Here is a 21116-nt window from a genome sequence, read left to right on the forward strand (position 1 = left end):
GAATCACCTCGTCAGATCTGAAGGAGGAAAGACAGCACATAGGCCTGGGCCTTTTAGTATGCTAAAGGGAATCTTACACATGGTTACAAATTATTAGCATAATAAAAAATGTGCTACTCTTCTTTATCTGGGGAACATTAACTGATTTCACTGAAGAATGACTCTAGAGCTCAATGTTTAACATAGACCTTTAGTAGGGGGGTTTCCTTGCATGTAGTTACATTGCTCTGACTGCAAATATCTTGCCCCCTCCGGAGGCCTTCACTCTACTCTGACTGTATCTATGGTCCCTGTCTCACTACTAGGCACCAGGCACTGTTCTAGGCACTTTTATCCATTAAACTCTGCTAGTAACATCATAAGGCGCCATCATCTCCATTTTTTGAAATGGAGGCAGTGAAGGTTTAGACAACTTGGACCGGGTCAGCCCCACCCGACCACATCCCGCCAACACCCAGGCAAAGCAGAACTCGAACCTGAAACCTCCCGAGACACCCTCTTTCCCTGAGCAGGTCCACGCAAGCCCTTACGAAGCGCACGCGCACTGAGGCGGAGCTGCAGAACCCTGAACATCTCCCCTTCGTAATCCGCATGCGTGCTGAGGCCAACCACCTCCAACGCATGCTCAGCTCAGCGCTCACGCTCCGTTCTTGCGTGCTCAGCTCGGGGCGCATGCGCGGGTGTAGGAACAGGCGCGGGACCTGGTCTCACCTAGGTCCCGTCGTACCTCCTACTACTCTTCCTCCTGCGGCCCGGCCTTTCTTGGGTGCCGCTTCTGGGGTGCTCAGACCGGTTCCTGAGTGACCGCTGCCCGCTTTTTCCCTCTTCCCTTACGTCCTGGCCTCCCCCGACGCCATATACAGGCCGATAGCTTGTTGCGGAACTTCCCCGCCCCCACCGCACCGCCACCCCATCTGCGTCACGGAAAGCACGCGTCGCGCTGCGCCCCAAGAGCCAATCAGCAGCTGCCTTAGGTAAGGGCCCCTCCCCCAAGCCCGCGCTGGGCTCGCGCACCGTTGGAGGCGGAGCCCCGGCGCGTTTCGAAGCCCCGCCCCTTCCTCGACCCTTAAGTGGTTGCTGGGTTGCTCGGCGGGTGTGTGTAACTGAGAGGGGAGCCGTGAGGTTCTCGTTAAATACCGGGTTGAGGGAGGGAGGAAGGGAGGGGCGAGCTGGGGACAGGTAATGTGTAAGTAGGGATTTCAGTTCTGGGAGATCTTATTAGAGCGAGCCTGTGAACTGGCCGTAAGGTACTGCGAAGATTTCCTCGCATGACGTGTCTCAGAGGGCCCTTAAAATACTGGGGAGATACTGCAAATAGGTCCAAGTACTACTGTGCAAACGTAACCTTAAGTTGCGGGGTTTCTCGTAGGAGGTCTGCAAACAGATGGCTACTTATGGGGCACGTCCGCTGAGTGAACCCAGGCAAGTTCTAGGAAAGGCGCCATATGGAAGTCTATTTTAAGTGCTACAGATTATTTAGAAAAACAGTGTAGAGACCTAAGTTCTGGAGTGGGAGGGTGTTTTACTAGGGTGGGCATAAATACGGAGTTAGTTAGGAATTGGGAGTCTCCCCAAATAATTTGGAAATAGGTTCTGGGAGATCCCAAAAAAGGAATGTGAAGAGATGCTTAAGCACCCCAAAGAATGCGTAATTAGACTTAATTTCTGGGAGGTCACCGTAAGTGTCCTAAATAAACACAAATAGGCTGGCTTTATTGGGGGAATTCCAAAAGGATCCTAGAAACAACACTGGGGGTCCCCAAGTTGCATGTAGGTGAATTCTTAAGTTCTGTGGAGCTCCCCACGTGGGCTATTGAAAAATACATTGAGATACTGTGAAGTTCCCAGAGTAATGTGCAAAGGACACTTACTTGCATGGGAAGGGGGTCCTCATAAGTGTATAAACTGATTTTAGTGCTGGGGCAGAATCCCCCATTGAAGCATGAAAACAGACAGTTAAGCACAGAGGGGGTCTCCAGAATGTGTAAACACAGTTGCAAGGGAGGGAGGAGTCTCCATTTCTGAGAATTTCTGTCAGAGACTAAACCATCACTGAAGTGCTGAATGAATAATTTGCCATAAACATCTATAAACAAGCCTGTCTTCTCTCTCAGAGGGCAGTCTTCAACCCAATTTGTGGCTGGCGGGAAGAGGTCTAGTAGAGCAGTGAGAGAGAGGAGCTAGACAAGTACCTGCATGGCTGGCACAGATTAACTTCCGCACCCTGTAAACCTGCACTTCAGTTCTGGAGAGTCTCTCACAGGGACCTGTTAATGTCACTATGTACTGGGGTGGGAGGAGGCAGGGGGGCTTAGAGTGATGTATTAACAGGCACTTAAGAGCTAAGCAAGGGTCAGCAAACTTTTTCTGAGAGTAATTATTATAGCAGGCCTCTGTCTCAACTAATCAGTTCTGCCATAGACAGATTAAAGTAGTAAAGAGAAACTGAAGTTCTGGGAAGGCAGAACTTAGACAATCAGGAAGGCAGCCATAGACAATCTATAAATTGATGGGTGTGACTGGGTTTCAATTAAAAACAGAAAGCAGACCAGATTCGGTCCATAGGCCAGCTTGCCAGCTTGATCCATGAACTATGGCAGAGGGCCTCACGGGCTTCCAAACAGACTGTTAAGTACTGACGCTTGCCTAGAATGAAGTGTAAACAGCTACTTAAATGGTAGGGAGTGGGTCATATAAGGTCAAATTAATTTGAGCGCTTAAACTATGAGGGAATGCAGATCATCAGGGATGGAAGGTGCGCAGACACCTAAATGTAAAGGAACACCAGGTGAACACAGGCCGTGAGATGCCGGAGACCCACCCCCACGTATGCCCGTATCGGGTGATCAAAGCAGTTGTCGACCGAGGATCATGCTCCTGATTTGCCTTGCTGCGTTTTGGGAAAGAGTATGTCCCATTTTTATGTGACTCTGCCCATGAATTTTATTTATGCTGGGGCAGAGTGATTAATAGTTGGGAATAGATTTGGCTGCAAGTAAGAGACTGAAATGTATTTGTTCCTCAACTGCATCCAGAGGTAGGCAGTTCAAGGTTAATAGGGGACCCCCCAAACCTTGTATCTTGGTCTACCATGACTTAATTCCATTAAGATGCCTCATAGTCCAAGATGGCTGCTTGAGATCCAACCTCCCCATCCACATTCCTTCCAGCCAGGAGGAGGAAGGGCAAAAGGCATGTACCAGCATCTGTGAAGGAAAGTTTCTGAGTCTTCTAAAACACATCTCTGGTGTCATACCACTCACCAGAAAACTTAGTCACGTGGCCATACCAAACTGAGAAGTATAATCTGGACAGCCATGTCCCCAGTCAGAACTGAGGGTTTTGTTTTTTTGGAAGAAGTAAAGAATGGCTATTGTGAACCAGCTGGCAGTCACTGCCACAGCCACAGGACTCTCTTGAAGTGCCTTCTTATTTGGCTCTGGATGAGCCATTGTGGTAGGAGAGACCCTCTTCACCCTAGAATCAATCTCTGTCTCTCTGTAGGCAACCATGTCTGAGTCTGGGCATAGTCAGCCTGGGCTCTACGGGATAGAGAGGCGGCGACGGTGGAAGGAGCCTGGCCCTGGCGGCCCCCAGAATCTCTCTGGGCCTGGTGGTCGGGAGAGGGACTACATTGCACCATGGGAAAGAGAAAGACGGGTGAGTGTTTGGGCCTACGGGCAGCATTCATGTAGCTACTTGGTCCACAAGCGTTTATTGAGCACCTACCACATGCCAGGTACTAATGTAGATGCTGGGGACCTATCTGAACAAAATCAACTACCCTCATAGAGTAAGAGAGTGAAGAGTGATAAAGGGGTTGGTTTGAGATGAAGTGGTCAGAGAAGGCCCCTGGGAAGAGGAGACTTGAGCAGAGACCTGAAGGAAGTGAGGGGACAAAATCTGAAGAATGTTCTAGACAGAACAGCAAATGCAGAGGGCTGAGGCCTATATCTGGTGTGGTGCAGAAGTAGCCAAGAGACCTGTGTAGCTGCAGTGGATGAAGAGAAGGGGAAAGTGATAGAAGGTGAGGTCAGAGAGGTAACTGGGGCCAGATCATGGAGGACCTGGTGGACCTTGGAAAGCACCTCAGATTCCACTGACTGAAATTGGCATTGGAAAGTTTGAGCTGAGAGCTGCCATAAGCTCTTGTTTTAAAGAGTTGTGTAGTGATAACAATACCTGTTTCTGTGCACTGTGCTAGCACTGTGCAAAGTGCTTTACATCCTTTGGGATCTTGAAGCCTTGCAACAACCCCATGAAATAGAACCCATGATAGATGCGATTTTTACTAATGAGGAAAATGTGTCTCAGAGGAGAAAGGACTTCCCAAAAGCACAGAGTCAGTAAGCTTTGGGGTCAGGACTTGAACCCAAGTCCAGCTGAGCCTAATGCAGCACCATTCTGTCTGCTATATAGAGTCTTGGACTGGGAATCGGGAACCTCAGTGTGGTCCTACATTGCTGTTCTGTGATTCGGTGACCCACTGCCAGAACCTGCCCCCAGAGGTCATTCTCAGGGCCTGCCCACGTCTGACAGGTGGGGTGGGAAAAGGAAACCGTTGGGACCAGTTTCTGAGCCATAAAACTGCAAACACGAGGAGTAATTTATTCACTGTGAGCTCAGCTCTTGCCTGTTCCTTCCCTAGGTCACAGCTCAAGTGAGTGCACACAGCCTCTCTTCCTTCCACACACGTCCACGTCCTTCTGGGGAATATTACCATCTTCCTACACCTTTAGTTTCAGTCCCTGAACAAGCAGCCCCCAAAACTCTTGTCTCTGTCTCTGACTTTGCTACAGCCCCGTAACACCTTCCAACCCTCCATGTCCCCTGCTGACCTCAGCATCTTCCTGCTAGTGTCAATGACAGCCCATTAGCCCTTTACTGAACACCTCCCTGCTCCCAGCCCCACGCCAGTCAGGCACCAGTGCTGTGCATTGCGCCTCCTGAAGGAATCTGTCCATCTTCTCTCCACCCTCATAAACTCCGTCCAGACATCATCCACTCCTCCCTGGACTTCTCACCTGTCTCCCTCCCTGGCCTCCTGGAAGTCCACAGCCTCTCCTCCTGTAGCTCTCTTGCACCTCTTCTTTCCAAAGCTCTTTCATATCCATTTGTTTTGTCTACCGTGGCCAGTGAAGTGGCAGGAGTTAGATAAGTATCCTCAATATATGGGTGAAGTGAAGGGTCAAGACTCTCCTGAGGTTAATCAGGGAACCCGAGAAGAAATAGGACCCGAGCTCAGGTCTCTTCCCTTTCTTAAGCAGACTGGGTGTGAATTGAAAGAGGCATGAAGAGGGCAGGATATGGAATCAGTCCACTGGCTTGGCTGGCACAAGAGTGGAGCTGAGAGGATCCAGGTGGCAGGGCTGTCAGGAGAGCAGCTCCCACATAGTGAGCACCTTTGCGTGTCAAGTGCCACGTGTCTTTCAGCTTCACAGTCCTGTGAAGAAGGGATTCCTACTCCATTTAGCAGATGAGGAAACAGGCCTAAGTGAGGGTGGTTCTTTATCCAAGCTCACACGGCCAACAGAAGTCAGGGCCAAGTGTGAACCCAGGTCGTTCTAGCTTTAGAGCTCTAGCTCCTTATACGTGGGCTTGTTGTCCAGCAGAGGTGGCTGAACGGAGTGGTTAACACCTAGGTTCAAATTCTGGCTCCACTGCTTATTGGTTGTGTGAGCAAAGGCAAGCCAGTTAACCTCTCTGGACCTCAATTTCTTCATTTGTAAAAGGGGGTTAACAGTATCACAGGTTTGCAAGTAGGACTGAAGGCATTTAGAACAGTAGCTGGTACAAAAGACCCTTCAGGAGGGTCCCGGGAAGCCAACGGGCCCTTCCTGAGTGACTGCCCTCTCTCACCACAGGATGGCAGCGAAGAGACAAGCACCTCGGTCATGCAGAAAACCCCCATCATCCTCTCAAAACCTCCAGCGGAGCGGGTGAGCAGGGAAGCATTTTTCAGAAGGGGAGGGTGGGAGCAGTTAGGGCGAGGATCTCTCCCAGTGACTGGAACCTTCTCACTCCCACAGTCAAAGCAGCCACCACCTCCCGCTGCCCCTGCTGCCCCTGCTGCCCCAGCCCCGCTTGAGAAGCCCATCGTCCTCATGAAACCTCGGGAGGAGGGGAAAGGGCCTGTGGCTGCAGCAAATGCCTCAACCCCCGAGGGCACTGCCCCGCCACCCCCTGCAGCCCCTGCACCACCCAAGGGGGAGAAGGAGGGGCAGAGACCCACGCAGCCTGTGTACCAGATCCAGAACCGGGGCATGGGCACTGCCGCACCAGCAGCCATGGACCGTAAGTCGGGGCCAGGCGGGATCTGGTGGGACCCGCACCAGAACGTGGGAATACGTTCACAGAGCCCCACCACATCCTGTGTCTCCTGCTTTCTCCTGTCTCCAGCTGTCGTGGGCCAGGCCAAGCTGCTGCCCCCAGAGCGCATGAAGCACAGCATCAAACTGGTAGATGACCAGATGAATTGGTGTGATAGTGCCATTGAGGTACTGGGGGTGCCGGTGGGATCCCCTGTCCCTGCGGGAGCCTCCTGAGGTCCCACACCCTCACCTCCTCACCCCCTACCTGTAACCTCTTGCAAGGCAACACCGGATGCTGCTGCTTTCAGGCAGTTGTAGCATGAGAGCGAATGGGTCAGAAAGGTCTCACCAGCCAGGGCAGAATTTCAGTGGCTTGCATCAGCTCAGCTATTCTGGTTTTTAGGATACTGAAATACTTTGGTACTGGTTGGTAAAGAGGTACTCCCACTACCACTCCAGATGCCCTGGGATCTCTTGTCCCCTCCCACAGCAGGGTGGCCTCCTGGACCCTGTTCCTTTCCCCTTCTAAACTGTGGTGGAAACCGGCTATGCCCACGTTAACTGGTTTCAGTGTCGCTCCCTGGAGGCTCCCCCTTTCTTCCAGCAGCCCCTGCTCCAGTTAAGACCGACTGTCATTCCTCCCTCCAGTCTCTCAGTCTTCATTTCCCCCGTGCTGCTGCTTTTTCCTCCCAAACCTGTCACATCCTGCCCCTGCTCAGATTCTCCCAGGTGTGTCCCCTCTCCTCCAACAGCTTGGACTTACTAGGACAACATGCCAGACCCATCTATTTCCTGGCCTCTGCTGTCATCAACTGGGGAGCCTTAAAAAAAAAAAAAAACAACTGCCAGTGTCTAGGCTCTACCCTGTCAAGTAGAACTCTGCAGTGATGAAAACGTTCTGACTTTGCACCATCTAGTACAGTAGCTATTCTCCCTGAATGTGGCTATTGAGCAGTTACCCCCTTATCCCCATATGGGACTACTACTACTGAAGAACTGGATTTTTAATTTCAATTTTCATTAATTTAAACCTAAATAGTCATATGTTCCATCAGTCAGCAGACTGAACAGGGCCAGCGCTGGATATTCTGCTTTAATGTGTCCCGGGTTAGGCCCAGGATTAGTTTCTTTTTATTTTGTAAAGGTCTCCAGGTGATTCTAAGGAGCAGCAGCCGGTTGAGGGCAAATGTTCTCTTTGAGGAGTGTCTCTTACGCCCCCTGGTGGCGAAAGTCAGCAGAGCTGGTGGCCCAGAGTGGAGGTCTTAGGATTTTCCAGGACTCTTGAATCCCACAGACAAGCGCCACAGTGGACTGACCTCCCCTTCCTGCACACTACACCCCCTTTCTCGTGCTTCCCCATGTTTTCCAAGCCTGCCTGAAGCAGGAAGCCTCCCAGGAACCTGCCCCACTAGCCCTCGGTTGCCAAGTCCTGTCTCCTAGCTGTCCTGTTCTGTGCTTCTCCTGCTCTCTTCCCCAAAGGCCGGCTTTCTTCCCGCTGTTCCAGCCACACTGGCTTCCTGTCAGCTTCCTCACCATGCCAGGCTCTTTCCACTTTGGCACCCTCACAAAAGCTGTTTTTTGTGCCCAGAACATTCCACATAGATACACACACACAGAGGCCCTCTGCCCAGTTGAGGGGATTGGGGCCATAGAAGTTTTTCTTCAGATCTGAAAAGGTAGGTGGGTGAGCCGAGAAAGTCCACCCCAGCCCTGATCTCACTCCCACTCCCATCCAGCAATTGACAGGAGTCATGAGGGTCACATTCCTGCTGCTTCCCCGTAGTACCTACTGGACCAGACCGACGTGTTGGTGGTTGGTGTCCTGGGCCTCCAGGGGACAGGCAAGTCTGTGGTCATGTCACTGTTGTCAGCCAACACTCCTGAGGAGGACCAGAGGTGAGGGGCTCCTTAGGTAGTGGTGTGAAGCCATGGGGGAGGTGGGCACTCCCTGGGACAGGGCAGGGCGGGTCCAGTGGTGGAGGTGGCGTTTCCAAAGGGCTTTGGGAAGTTGCCTTCTCTCGCTTCATCTCAGTGTGCTGTCAGATGAGGATGACTGGGGGCCAGACTAAACCTTTGTGTAGCTCCAAGGGAGCCGGGTAATCTCTCCCTTTCCGCCTTGCCCCAGGAGGTGGTACAGAGCCCAGCCAGGAACTGGGATGATGTGTTCATTCAAGCTTTGGATTCAGGCCCACCAGGGGCTCAGACCCGCTACTCACCAGCTATTTGACCTTGGGCAGGTCACTTCACTTCCCAGTCTCTCGCTTCCTCATCTGTAAAGTGGAGTTTTGGAGGATTTACTAAGATAAAGCAAAAGTTAAGAACGTGTCACAGAACAAATTGCCAGAGGGTGCTGGCTGATACACCCTGGGAAATAGCAAGGGGAAAGAGTGCTGGATGTAGGGCTTGGGCCCTAGACCAGTTCAGCCCTGAATTCTTGAGTAAGGACAGGGTAAGATTGTGAAGATAACAGGATGAGGTACAGGAGAGGATTTGGGAGAGGAGGTTGCTCAAGAACTAGGGACTAAAACTGAAGGCACAAAAGGAAAGGGAGATAGGCAGGGATATTATAGGGACACATACAGTTTAATTAAGGAAGGCTCAAAACGGGGCATGAGAAGGTAGTAGCTACTTGGGGTCATCTAAGAAACATTGTATTTTTCTGTTTTGCTTTTTATAAAGCAAGTGATACTACCCTGGACTCCATGAATGGGCATTAAGGGTTCATGAACCTTCAAACAGTACATGCAGACCTGTATGCACATCTGGAGTTTCCTTCTAGGCAATGGGCCATAGTTTCCATCAGATCTCAGAGGAGCCTACTGGAGACCCAGAAATGGGTTAAGAACCTGAGAGTGTGCACGAGCTAGAACTGGAGCCGTGAGGTCGCTTTGCCTCCTGGTTCAACTCTGTCCTTCTCGCCTCACACGTGACCTCAGCTCATCTTGGCTCCGCTCTGGAGTAGCTTCAGCTCTTCCCAATAACCTTCTTTACAGCTCTGCTTCCGCCTCCAACTAGCCACATTTCTGCATAGCTCTCTGTTCAGATACCTAAGCTCGAGAGAATCCTATTTGCTCGCTTATGTTTTTGAGCCATGGTGTGGTGAACTTTAGTGCCAACTCTTTTATCAGGTCTCGCAACTTTTACTTCCTAATTGTCTTTAGAATTCATCTGCGTCTCCCCTCCTTCCTCCCACCTCGTGGTCCAGGTCATTCATGTCTCCCCTGGAGGATTCTAAGAGCCTCCTGGCTGGTCTCCCTGTTCGAGTCAACAAGCACGGATTGAGTGTTTACTGTGTGCCAGGCTCTGTTCTGGGTGCTGGGGGGTACGACGGTTAACAGAACTAGCAAGAATCTTTGTCCTTGTGGGGCTTACTTTTTTATGGGGGAGATAGTAAACAAAGTAAATAAATACATTGTTTGGCATGTTAGGAGATGATAACCTAACAGGAAGGAGTTATAGAGAGGCAGTGTTGGGACTAGGTTACAGTTTTAAATCAGGGATCAGGGGAGGCCTCACCAAGGGGGGATATTCGAGGGAAAAACGCACTCAGAGGAGGGAGATCATGCCCATCAGAGGGAATGGCAAATTCAAACCTCAGAAGGGGGAGCTCGCCTGGCATGTGTCTAGAATGGGGTGGAGGCCGTGGAGCTGGAGCAGAGTAAGCAAGAAGGGGAGTCAGGAGTCCGGTCAAGGAGGCAAACGGAGGCCGGGAGTACTGGCCGGCAAGTCATCATCGCTCTTGCCACCAGCAGCAAGGGGGACCTGTCCCCCCAAAAAATCCGCTCCTATCACCCCTCTCCTTAAATCTCTTCAGGGGCTTCTCCAGTCCCATGGGCCCAAGCCCCAGCTCCTTACCATGCCCCACAAAGGCCTGTGTAGCCTCCCCTTACTCTCAGCTCCCCTAATTCTCTCTTCTCTTACCACATTGGTCTTCAGTTCCTCATACACGCCACCTGCCTTCTCCCTGGGATAGTCTTTGCTTCCATCCTCCGTCCCCCCTCAGCTCCCCTGACTGCACTCCCCACCTAGAGCAGTACACACCTCCTCCCCATGCCCACAGTTATGGATTTCCCTTGATTCATAAGCAGACTTTTTGTCTTGTTCGCTGCTACATCCTGGTGCCTGGCACGTAGGCCGTCTTCAGTACAGTGCTCAGGATCCCTGCTCTGTGTCAGAGGGCATTCTAAGCATCTCAGGGAGGTGGGAGTTAACCCTTTGACAGGTAGGTACTATTATCCTGACTTTATAGATGGGAAGATATAAAATCTCTTTGTCTTAAGTCACAGAGGGACCAGGCTGAGCTCAGTGGTTTAGGGCAAGGCCCAGCTCTGCCTGTTTTGCTCTCATAGCCCCATCATCCAGGAAGTAGACGTGAGGGACACTAACCTGACGGCAGGCACCGGGAACCAAGACACCAGGCATCTCTCACGGGGGGGTAGACAGTATGCAGTGTTGCTCCAGTGCCTGGCATAGAGCCCATACACTTGACAATTAATAGCTGACAATTTTACATCTTCTAAGGGCTTTACCATATTAACTTCGCAGTGACCTAAAAGGTTTAAGACTTCTGTTACCCCATTTTACAGATGAGAAGGAGACTAAGGAACTTGTCCAAAGCCATACAGCTGGGAAGATGCAGAGTTGGGATTTGAATTCTGGCGGTCTGGCCAAGTCTCTGCTCTTTTTTTTTTTTTTTTTTAAGCTAACCAGTCCATGGTATTTATTATGGCAGCCTTGGCAGACTCGTACAGTACAGAAACAGTAATTGATTTCAGAAAAATTGCATGACTTAAGGTCAATATACAGAAAGTGTTTGTATTTCAGTTTGCTAATGGCAGACACTAAGGAACACTTTAAAATGATACGGCCAAGTCTCTACTCTTAAAACACCTCAGTCTACTGACTTCGTTAAATGAGTTAACAGATCTACTTCCACATAGAGGTGACGTCACGTGGCTTAAACCATAACCCCTGAGACAGCAGGGGCCACGCACAGATGGCTTTGTGGGCAGCGTCTCAGTGCTCATTTCACAGGGTCACACTCTGGAGCCATCAAAGGCTGCAGGACGGACCTCTAACGCACCTCCCGCTCCTCTCCACAGGGCATACGTTTTCCGGGCCCAGAGCGCCGAAATGAAGGAACGAGGGGGCAACCAGACTAGTGGCATTGACTTCTTTATTACCCAAGAGCGGATTGTTTTCCTGGACACACAGGTGCCAACCTCTGCCCGCCCTGCCCTGCTGCATGCCACGTGCAGCTCCATCCCTGAGTGTTTTTAAGCCACAGCCCTGCTTGGATTCCATGTGGTTCCTGCCAAGCAGGGGATGTGCTGGGTGCCCTTGGGCGAGTTACGTCTTCTCTTGGCCCTCAGTCTCTTCTTGCCAAATGGTGCCGCCTCCCCTTCCACCCATTGTGTACACAGTGGCCTAAAGAATCGTCTAGCATAGAGGTTAAAAGTGTTGAGTTCTGCAGTGTCCAGGTCCTGCCTTTCATTTTTCCCTGCGGAGTGACTAAGTGCATTTCAATCTCCCACACTTGGTTTCTCCGTCTATAAATGGGGCTGAAAATTGTCCTCAGCTCCATGGGATTGTTGCAGTGACTCCGTGGAGCAGCCCAACAGAGTGCTGGCACAGGACCCAGCACGTGGGTAGCATTCAGGCTTGGTGCTTTGTTATAAGTGACCTGTCAGGTGTTTGACTGGCAGCTTTCCTAGGCTTCGCCCTGGCCCTCAGGCAAAGTCCCTCTCCCTTGGCCTGGCCTTCAGGGCTTAAGTGGCTCACCTCCTTCAGATTCCAGCCTCCCCTCTGGTGTGTAGTCACCAGCCCCTCCATGCACACCACCTGGCCTCACCTTGGCCTCTCAGACCCTCTGGCCTACCTATAAGCTGGGTGCAACCTTGGCTGCTAAGATTTTAAACATTTTCTTAAGTAGGAAAAATAATACTGCCTACCTCATAAGGTTTTTGTGAGGCTTCAGTGAGTTCATTCAAGTCTAATCCTAAAGACAGCACCTGACATGAAGTAGGTACTGAGCACTCTTAGTTCCATCGTTATCATTAGAACACGCTCCCCTTGCCTTATTGCCCCCTGACACCTTCGCCTCCCTGAAGACTGCTGGGTGCGGCTGCCTCCTGGAAGCCTTCCCCTCCTCTGAGCACACACTAGTGCCTTTGCACCTCCCATCACGAGTCTGGCTCTTGTGTCCGGCTCCCATGCCCTTTCTGCCCGGAGCTCTTCATGGAGGTGTCCTGGCTGTCCTGGTCAGAGACTGGCTCATAGCTGGTGCTTGCTGACTGTTGGTGGAACAAAGATCTGGCCACCTTGGGCATTGATGACACGGAGCGTGTATGGGTTTCTAAACTTTCTACAAACATGGTGTGAAACCTGTGTGCCAGGCCCTGTGCAAGGACTCCTGGGACCTAGAGATGAACTGAACCAGCCGTGAGCTGGGGTAGGGCAGAGCAGAAGTTAAAACAAGACAGAAGAGAACAGTGCAGTGCTGGGGCTTTAGAAAGCAAGAGTTGGGAGAACCTCTTCCCTAAAGAATACCACGCACTGCAGTAAGATAGACTATCAAGCTAATTTAGGTCCTTTAGATTTTCAATGGAATAGAAAAGGTGCTGAGCTCACCAGGGATTCTTGCACACCCACTGATGCAGTTTTTAAAGCCTTACCAACTTCACACCAATCATTATTTTTCGACCTAAGTAATTATCTTAGCCAAGTTTTGAAAGCATTTGAAACAACTAGCAAAAGAAGGGGGTCTTGAAGGGACATGACTATTCCAGTGAATGTTGAATTCGCCACACTGGCAATGTTCCTCTCTTCGGGCGTGAGGCATTCGAGCAGTACAGTGTGAGGAAGAGCTGGGGGGGTGTGTCTGCTTCGAAACTTATCCTTCACCTCTTCTCCTGACTAGCACTGTACTCGTAGAAACTGCTTGGGTTTCTGACTTGTTTTGCCCTGAGATCGGTGATATATTTCTTTCTGTGTGTGGAACTTGGGTAGCCGTGACCCCGAGGATCCTGACCCCAGCCTCTTCCCTGACATTTTCTCCTCTTTGCCTCAGCCCATCCTGAGCCCCTCCATCCTGGACCACCTCATCAACAATGACCGCAAGCTGCCTCCAGAGTACAACCTGCCCCACACCTACGTTGAGATGCAGGTGAGGGGGCCGGCCGAGCCAGGCCTCGGGGTGAGGGCTTACCCTCCCCTTCAGGGTCTCTGACAGAGCTGGATATGTGTTGACCTTGTTTCTGCTTCTTAAGGGCCCTGGGTGCTCCAAGAGCTGTAGAAAGATGACAGCTTTGGGAGATCTTGCTCTGCCCCTCAGAAAAGTTCTTTCCCGCCCCCTCCTCCTCCCAGCCTCACTATCTGCCTGTGTAAGATGTGGGTAATCATGCCTACCTTGCCTGATGGAGGGATGGCCTATAAGGGCAGGGCCAGCACAGTCTGGGCACATAGCGCTTCAAGGCTCTGAGGCTCTTAGGTTGCTTCCCCCTCAGGTAAGTCCTGAGAGTCCTGGGATCAGTGACCCCAGTCTGGTCAGAGGGGACCTTCAACTCTGTGTCCTTTCCTGCCCACCCTCAGTCACTCCAGATTGCTGCCTTCCTCTTCACGGTGTGCCACGTGGTGATTGTCGTCCAGGACTGGTTCACGGACCTCAGTCTGTACAGGTGAGTAGCTGGCACGTAGGGGGAGCCAGGCAAGAGACCAGGGCCCAGAGGCTGAGCCTCTTTCCCAGGTCTCTCCAATGTATGTGCACACCCAGCCCTCCACTGACTTCACATGTCACTCAGAATGAAGTATGCAGGCCTTCCCACGTGGCCAACAAGGCCTTACAAGGTAATGGTGCCCGTCACCTCGCTGGCCTCTCCCTCCGCTGGAGCCCTCTTGGCCTCCTGGCTGTACCCCAGGCAGTGCAGGACCTCTGCGCCCCTCATTCCTCAGGGGGAAGCCCTCTTCCCGCAGATCTCCGACCCCTTCTCTGTGTCCCTCAGGCCGGCCTCAGGCCTGACCGCTAACTGGCAGGGTATTGTAGGTCTCTGTGGTCTGTCTGCCCCGCTGGAATGTAAACCCCAGGAGGCCAGAGTGCCATGTGCCTCACTCAGTGCTTGGCACAAGTAGGTAATGCAAATCCTCTGAATAGCACAGTAAGGAGTGGGCCTGTCTGGTCCTTAGAGTCTTGTCCCTCTCCCCCAGGCATGTTTACCATTCTGTTGGGGCCCTGGCAGCCAGGAAAAGGGATGGAGTCCTGCCTGAAACAGCTGGAGGTTCCAGAAATGCCCCCAGACAGGACTGGCTCAGAACCTATGGCCACAAGGTTTCCTCTTGGCCTCAGGCCCAGAGAGAGAGAGGGTGCTGTGGGGGGGCCAGCCACCTTGGGCACAGGGCCCAGACGGGAAGGAAGGAACAGGAGCTCACGGGGGGGGACAGAGCAGAGCTGAAGGAAGCAGATGTCCCTAAAGCCAGGCAGCCCTGGATTTAAATCCCAGTTCTTTTTAGGCAAGTGGCTTCTTTTTCCATAATTCTTCATAGGCAAGCTGTTTTATACAGATTATGTGAGTTGAAGAATATGTAGCATGCAGCATAGTATCTGGTACATACTAAGCAATTAATAAATTGGAGCTTAATGTTTGTATTAGTAACTCTGGGATAGGGGAGAGCTGTGGGTGTGGCCAACAATAAAAAACGACTTGCTGGGGGAGCTGGCCTCTGTGACCATATGTAAGTGAAACTCTGCCTTCTGAAGTGCCCCCTCCCACCACCACTGTCCTTGGAATTCATTCACATGGCAAATACATTGAACATTTACAGATGCCATTCATTGTCCTGGGCACTGGGGATCCAGGTTTATCAAAATCTATTTATCAGGATCTGTTTATCAAAACAGATAAAACTCACTACCCTTTGGTGTTTACATTCTGATCAGGTGTGTGGCAGGGCCTTGTTTTTAAGCCAGAATCTACAGGGGGACCCCAGAGCAGGTGAATCCTTTGTGGGCAGATATTTGTATGCATGTCTGTACGAGGAGAATGTCTATAGATTTTATTAGGTCCCACTATCCCTGATCAGATAATAGGTTTATTTACTTGTATGTATTTGGAAAAATTACTTTAAAATAGCAAAAACCGAAAATTAGGCCCACACAAAAACCTGCATACAGATGTTACGGCAGCTTTCTTCCTAATCGCCCAACTAGGAAGCAGCGAAGATGCCCCTCAGTAGAGGAATGGGTGCATAAACCTCTGCTTTCAGGCAAGGGAGGCTTATTCGGGGTTAAAAAGAAATGAGACAACAAGCCGTGAAAAGACAGCGAGGAACCTTGAATGTGGATCACTGAAAGCAGCCCGTCTGACAAGGCTGCCCTCTGTAGGAGCCCGACTGTAGGACATTCTGGACAAGGCAAAGCCACGGAGACATACAAAAAGATCAGCGGTTACCAGGAGCTGTGGGGAGGGAGCAATGGATGCATGCGATGCGCAGGGCAGTGGAAGTACTTGCCGTACGGCAGACAGACCGCACAGATGTGCGGCAGGTACACATCACTGTTGCCGAAACTCACAGCGTGTGTAATAGTGCGGGTGCTGTGTCGTAAGCCACAGGCTTCTGCGGCACCGATGTGTCGGTGTGGGTTCCCTGGAATGGTGGTAGTAAGGGAGGCTTTGATGGGGGCAGAGGGTCTATGGGAAATCCCTGTACTTTCCACTCAGTTTTGCTGTGAACTTAAAATTGCTATAAAAAATTTTAGTTTTTTTAATAGCGTAAACTCATTAAAAAATGCATGCATTGACACAGGACCATGGATTGGTGTCTGAGAAGGTTGTCTCTGAATTCCCTAAAATTGTGTGGGAAATATGTGATTGCATGTTTCTAAGTGTGTCTCCACAGAGGGAGCCCCCTTCCCCAGGCTGTGGGATGTGGGGCACGAGTGCCAGCGCACCGACCTCCCACCCCAAACCCCAAGGTTCCTCCAGACGGCCGAGATGGTAAAGCCCTCCACCCCGTCCCCCAGCCACGAGTCCAGCAGCTCATCAGGCTCTGATGAGGGCACCGAGTACTACCCCCACCTGGGTAAGAGGCGTTCTGGGGGCCGGGAGGGATTGTGGGTGGGGGGGCAAGAACCAGGGGCACTGTGGGGACGGGGAGAGCCAGGAAGACACTCCCGAGAGCAGTGGGGAGGGGGCTCGAGAGGGATCAGCTGCTGCTTCCTCCAGGGTTCCCACCTGGCCGCCGAGGGCGTCCCCCCTGAGTCTCGGTCTGGCTCCTTCGTCAGAGTGCCAGCCTCCTGGGGATAGGACCCCCACCCAAATCCCTTCTGTCATACTCCTGACCTCCTCTCTTTTCCATCAGACTGGGGGCTCCTTGAGGGCAGAAACCCCACCTGACTCATCTCTGGGTCCCCAGCTTTCTCCAGCAGGGCCTGACGCTGTGTAAATATTTACAAGTGCTCTGAACTCTGGGGTGAGGGCAGAGCGTCGGTGTGAGCAGGGGGAGCCCACGGCGGAGCCCTAGCTGCCTCACTGGGCCCCATCTCTCCTGCCACCCTCAGTCTTCCTGCAGAACAAAGCTCGCCGGGAGGACTTCTGTCCTAGAAAGCTGAGGCAGATGCACCTGATGATAGACCAGCTGATGGCCCACTCCCACTTGCGTTACAAGGGTGAGGATCCCCGCCAGTGGCCTCCTTACTCCTGATCCAGTCCCACAACCCGGTTGAGTCTCCTGACCCCATCTTGACCACCATGCATGTCCCTCCCCGCTGCCTGCTGCAGGGGGCCTGCCAGCTGATAGGTTCTCTCCCCCAGGTACTCTGTCCATGTTACAGTGCAATGTCTTCCCTGGGCTCCCACCTGACTTCCTGGACTCGGAGGTGAACTTGTTCCTGGTGCCCTTCATGGACAGTGAAGCAGAGAGTGAAAACCCACCAAGAGCTGGTATGGTTCCTCCTCAGAGAGACTGGTCCTTCCTTGGTCTGGAGGGGACGGACCCACCCTGGTCTGAGGAGAGACTCTGGTCTGTCCCTAAGGTGCTCGGACCCTTCCTTAAGAGCATGTTTCCAGCTTGTGGAAATACAGGCAGAGCTGGGCCAGGGCTGACCTCTGGGTGCCCTGGAGGCTCAGGACACTGGTTGACTGGGAGAAAGGTCCTCTCTTGGCAGACTATCTCCCTTAACCTCCCCACCTCAACTTCCAGGACCCAGTTCCAGCCCACTCTTTTCCCTACTCCCTGGGTACCGGGGCCACCCCAGTTTCCAGTCTTTGGTGAGCAAGCTCCGGAGCCAAGTGATGTCCATGGCGCGGCCACAGCTGTCACACACAATCCTCACTGAGAAGAACTGGTAAGCGCTCTTGGCAGATGGAGAGGGGGTCGGCGGAGAAGCCACGCCCCGGTGCAGACAGAGGGAGGCTCCCAGTGATCTCCACACATCCTGTTCCCTTTCTGGGACATTGCCGATTGCTGCCATCTTGTGAGTGCCTCTTCCGTGCCAGGCAGCGTGCCGATCCATGTGCTTTTGAATCCTCCTGGTTAGCCGGTGGGGTGTAGGTTTTGTCACTGATTTTACTAGTGGGGAGATTTAGGCTCAGAGAAAGGAAATGTCACATAGCGAGGTCACACACTTGTGGTTAGCTGACGGTTGACTGTGTGGAGCAGGACCAGTGAGGCCAGTCCTGAGGCCCTGAGTGCAGAAAGCATAGCCTCCCTGTAGAGGACCCCGGAAAGCGTCTGGAAGCACAGGACATGCACTGTGCAGCGCCCACTGGGTACCAGTCACATTGTCCCCTCCATCTTCCCGCCTCCTCCACCAGCTGGCTTTCTCCACCCTGCTTCCCAGAGCCCTGCACCACCTTGCAGCCCCGGCTTTGAATGACTTCCTATGTCCAGAGCCCACAGGAGGTCTGCCGCAGAGCCAGGACCGCCTCACCCAAAGTTCCAAGAGACACGTTTGGGAGGGAGATAGCTTGGCTGGGCGTAGCCTCTAGCTTTGCCTCCCTGGGCCTACCTGCAGCTGTCCTTGGCCGAGGGGCTAGGGAGTGCCAGCAGCAGCAGGAGCCACCCTGGTGAGTGCAGGGTGGGATGGGGCGGAGCCCTGCTCCCCTCCTCCATCTTAACCAGGGCCTGGTGGAGGGAGAGACACCTGGTGGAGGTGCGGGGGTCATGCGGCTGTTAGACGTTTCTGATCATCACAAGACTGGAGAGAGTAGAGGCGGAACCCTGTCCACAAAGTCTAACACTAAGTGGAATGGGGTCTTGGAGTCTCCGTCCAGACCAGGCACCTTGAGCCTCTGTGACCCCAGGTGAGGTACAAAATCAGGGCCACCTTCCATCAGCAGTGTTATCTTCTCTGTCACCCAGTCGAGGCAACTCCCATCTCAGGTCCCTACATGAGGCCTGATTTCCCACCCAGCCAGGGCCAGTGCCAGGCTAAGAGGGGTCGTGGCCAAGGCAACTCTGACTGCTGGCTTCTTCTCACAGGTTCCACTATGCTGCCCGGATCTGGGACGGGGTGAAAAAGTCCTCTGCCCTGGCGGAGTACAGCCGCCTGCTGGCATGAGGCCGAGGGCAGGAGTGTCATGCAGAGAACCCCCTTTGGGGCCCCAGTGGATGGCGAGGGAGCACGTCCTCGCCACAGTGGGGTGGAGGGTGGCAGCAGGCCTGATGGGCCAGGAACTGTGACTTTCTCGCCCAGAGACATGAAGTGTCCTGGGCCGGGTCCCCCACCCTCACTGAAGCATTGTTGAGGGGGTGACATTGAGATCCCACCCCCAGCCCCAGGACAAGGCCACCCATCCTCAGTCCCCGACAGGGACGAGTGGTGGGAGAAGTCTGAATGGTCACCAGGAAGCCCGGGCTCCACCTTGACCTCCCTCTGCAGGGACAGGAGCAACAGGCCCTCTTCCCTGACCCCAAACCCTTTCATACTGTGAGGCTGGGTCTGGGGAGCTCTTTGTTGGGGCACATCTGGTGGTTCAAATAAAAAGTCATGCAAGCCTGTTCCAGCAGTGCTCGGCCTCCCTCCTCCCCCCCATTCTCTCCCAGGGAAGCAGAGCAAACTTGGGCTTAGCCCTTGGGGGGCAGCCCCCTCCTATCAGTGGCCACCCCTTGGAGCCTGAGTGAACTGTGGGGGGACATCCACCGTAGGTCACAGACTTGTCAGGGGCAGATGAAGAGCTGCCTCTGCTGAGAGGAAGACCTTAGAAAGGGGTGTTCTGTTTCCTGGGGAGACACCGAGCCTCTCCATGGGTGCTGGGACAAGAAAATAGAGTGCCCACCTGCAGTAAAGGTGCTGACCGCTCTCGAGTCCTCGGCTCTCACCTGACAACAGCGTCTGCCTTTGCTGAAACGCCTAGTTAGATTCAATGCCTGTATCAATACATGGTTAGGAAATAGAATATGCCTCATTAAATACAATCGTATAGTACTGCTAGTAGTAACAGGTTCTACCTTGTTCAGGTGTTGATACCTTACCCTTACTATGCCTGCTGTCGGTGAAATGTGGCTTCCATCCCCTGTAAACCTCACCTGCTCTTCCTTAAAAATGGTGCCTACCTTTAAATTCAGAGCTCATAGTCAAGCTGCACCATACAGTTCAATATAGCACCGTTCCTCATCTCAATCACATACAATCCTCAGTCTTTTTTTTTTTTAATTTTTTATTAGGGTATGATTGATAATTACTCTTATGAAGGTTTCACATGAAAAAACAATGTGGTTACTACATTTACCCATATTATCAAGTCCCCACACATTCCCCAGTGCAGTCACTGTCCATCAGTGCAGCAAGATGCCACAGATCCACTGTGTGCCTTCTCTGTGCTACACTGTCCTCCCCATGATCCCCACACCATGTGCACTAAACATAATACCCCTCGGTCCCCTTCTCCCTCCCTCCCCACCCGCCCTCCCCACCCCTCCCCTCTGGTAACATCTAGTCCCTTCTTGGAGTCTGTGAGTCTGCTGCTGTTTTGTTCCTTCAGTTTTGCTTCATTGTTATGCTCCACAAATGAGGGAAATGATTCGGCACCACTTGTCTTTCTTCGCCTGGCTTATTTCACTAAGCATAATACCCTCTAGCTCCATCCATGTTGTGGTAAGTGGTAGGATTTATTTTTTTTCTTATGGCTGAATAATATTCCATTGTGTATATGTACCACATCTTCTTTATCCATTCATCTACTGATGGACACTTAGGTTGCTTCCATATCTTGGCAATTGTAAAAGTGCTGCGATAAACATAGGGGTGCATATGTCTTTTTGAATCTGAGAAATTGTATTCTTTGGGTAAATTCCAAGGAGTGCGAGTCCCGGATCAAATGGTATTTCTATTTTTAATTTTTTGAGGAACCTCCATATTGCTTTCCACAATGGGTGAACTAGCTTACATTCCCACCAGCAGTGTAGGAGGGTTCCCCTTTCTCCGCATCCTCGCCAGCATTTGTTGTTCTTAGTCTTTTTCATGCTGGTGATCCTTACTGGTGTGAGGTCATATCTCATTGTTGTTTTAATTTGTATTTCCCTGATAATTAGCAATGTGGATCATCTTTTCATGTGTCTGTTGGCCACCTGAGTTTCTTTGTAGAACTGTCTCTTCATATCCTCTGCCCATTTGTTAATCAGGTAATTTGCTTTTTGGGTGTTGAGGTGTGTAAGTTCTTTGTATATTTTGAATGTTAACCCCTTGTCGGATATGTCATTTACAAATATATTCTCCCCTACTGTAGGATGCCTTTTTGTTCTGTTGATGGTGTCCTTTGCCGTTCACAGTCCTCAGTCTTAATTTGTGTTTCCCAAAGTATGTCTCCAAAG

The 21116-nt window shown here is 51.9% G+C and overlaps 1 protein-coding gene across 1 annotated transcript; it reads left to right on the top strand.

Moving 5' to 3' along the window:
- The first annotated feature begins 781 nt into the window (after positions 1 to 781).
- SMG9 (SMG9 nonsense mediated mRNA decay factor) lies at positions 782 to 21030 on the top strand. Its single transcript, XM_017648322.3, has 14 exons — positions 782 to 974; positions 3505 to 3660; positions 5865 to 5939; positions 6030 to 6294; positions 6400 to 6497; positions 8095 to 8207; positions 11414 to 11525; positions 13381 to 13476; positions 13902 to 13987; positions 16279 to 16385; positions 16864 to 16971; positions 17117 to 17245; positions 17505 to 17649; positions 18786 to 21030. The coding sequence occupies exons 2-14, from the start codon at positions 3511 to 3513 to the stop codon at positions 18862 to 18864; spliced, it is 1563 nt and encodes a 520-aa protein (XP_017503811.1). The 5' UTR covers positions 782 to 974; positions 3505 to 3510; the 3' UTR covers positions 18865 to 21030.
- The last annotated feature ends 86 nt before the right edge of the window (positions 21031 to 21116 follow it).

This window comes from Manis javanica, chromosome 17, assembly GCF_040802235.1.
Source record: "Manis javanica isolate MJ-LG chromosome 17, MJ_LKY, whole genome shotgun sequence".
Lineage (NCBI taxonomy): Eukaryota > Metazoa > Chordata > Mammalia > Pholidota > Manidae > Manis > Manis javanica.

What these genes read in the sequence shown, in the direction of transcription:
- SMG9 (XM_017648322.3), top strand. Translation starts at nt 3,511, where the DNA reads ATGTCTGAGTCTGGGCATAGTCAGCCTGGGCTCTACGGGATAGAGAGG. An exon ending in CAAAACCTCCAGCGGAGCGG is followed by an intron (nt 5,940 to 6,029) that starts GTGAGCAGGGAA and finishes TCACTCCCACAG; the next exon opens with TCAAAGCAGCCACCACCTCC. An exon ending in CTCCCACTTGCGTTACAAGG is followed by an intron (nt 16,972 to 17,116) that starts GTGAGGATCCCC and finishes TCTCTCCCCCAG; the next exon opens with GTACTCTGTCCATGTTACAG.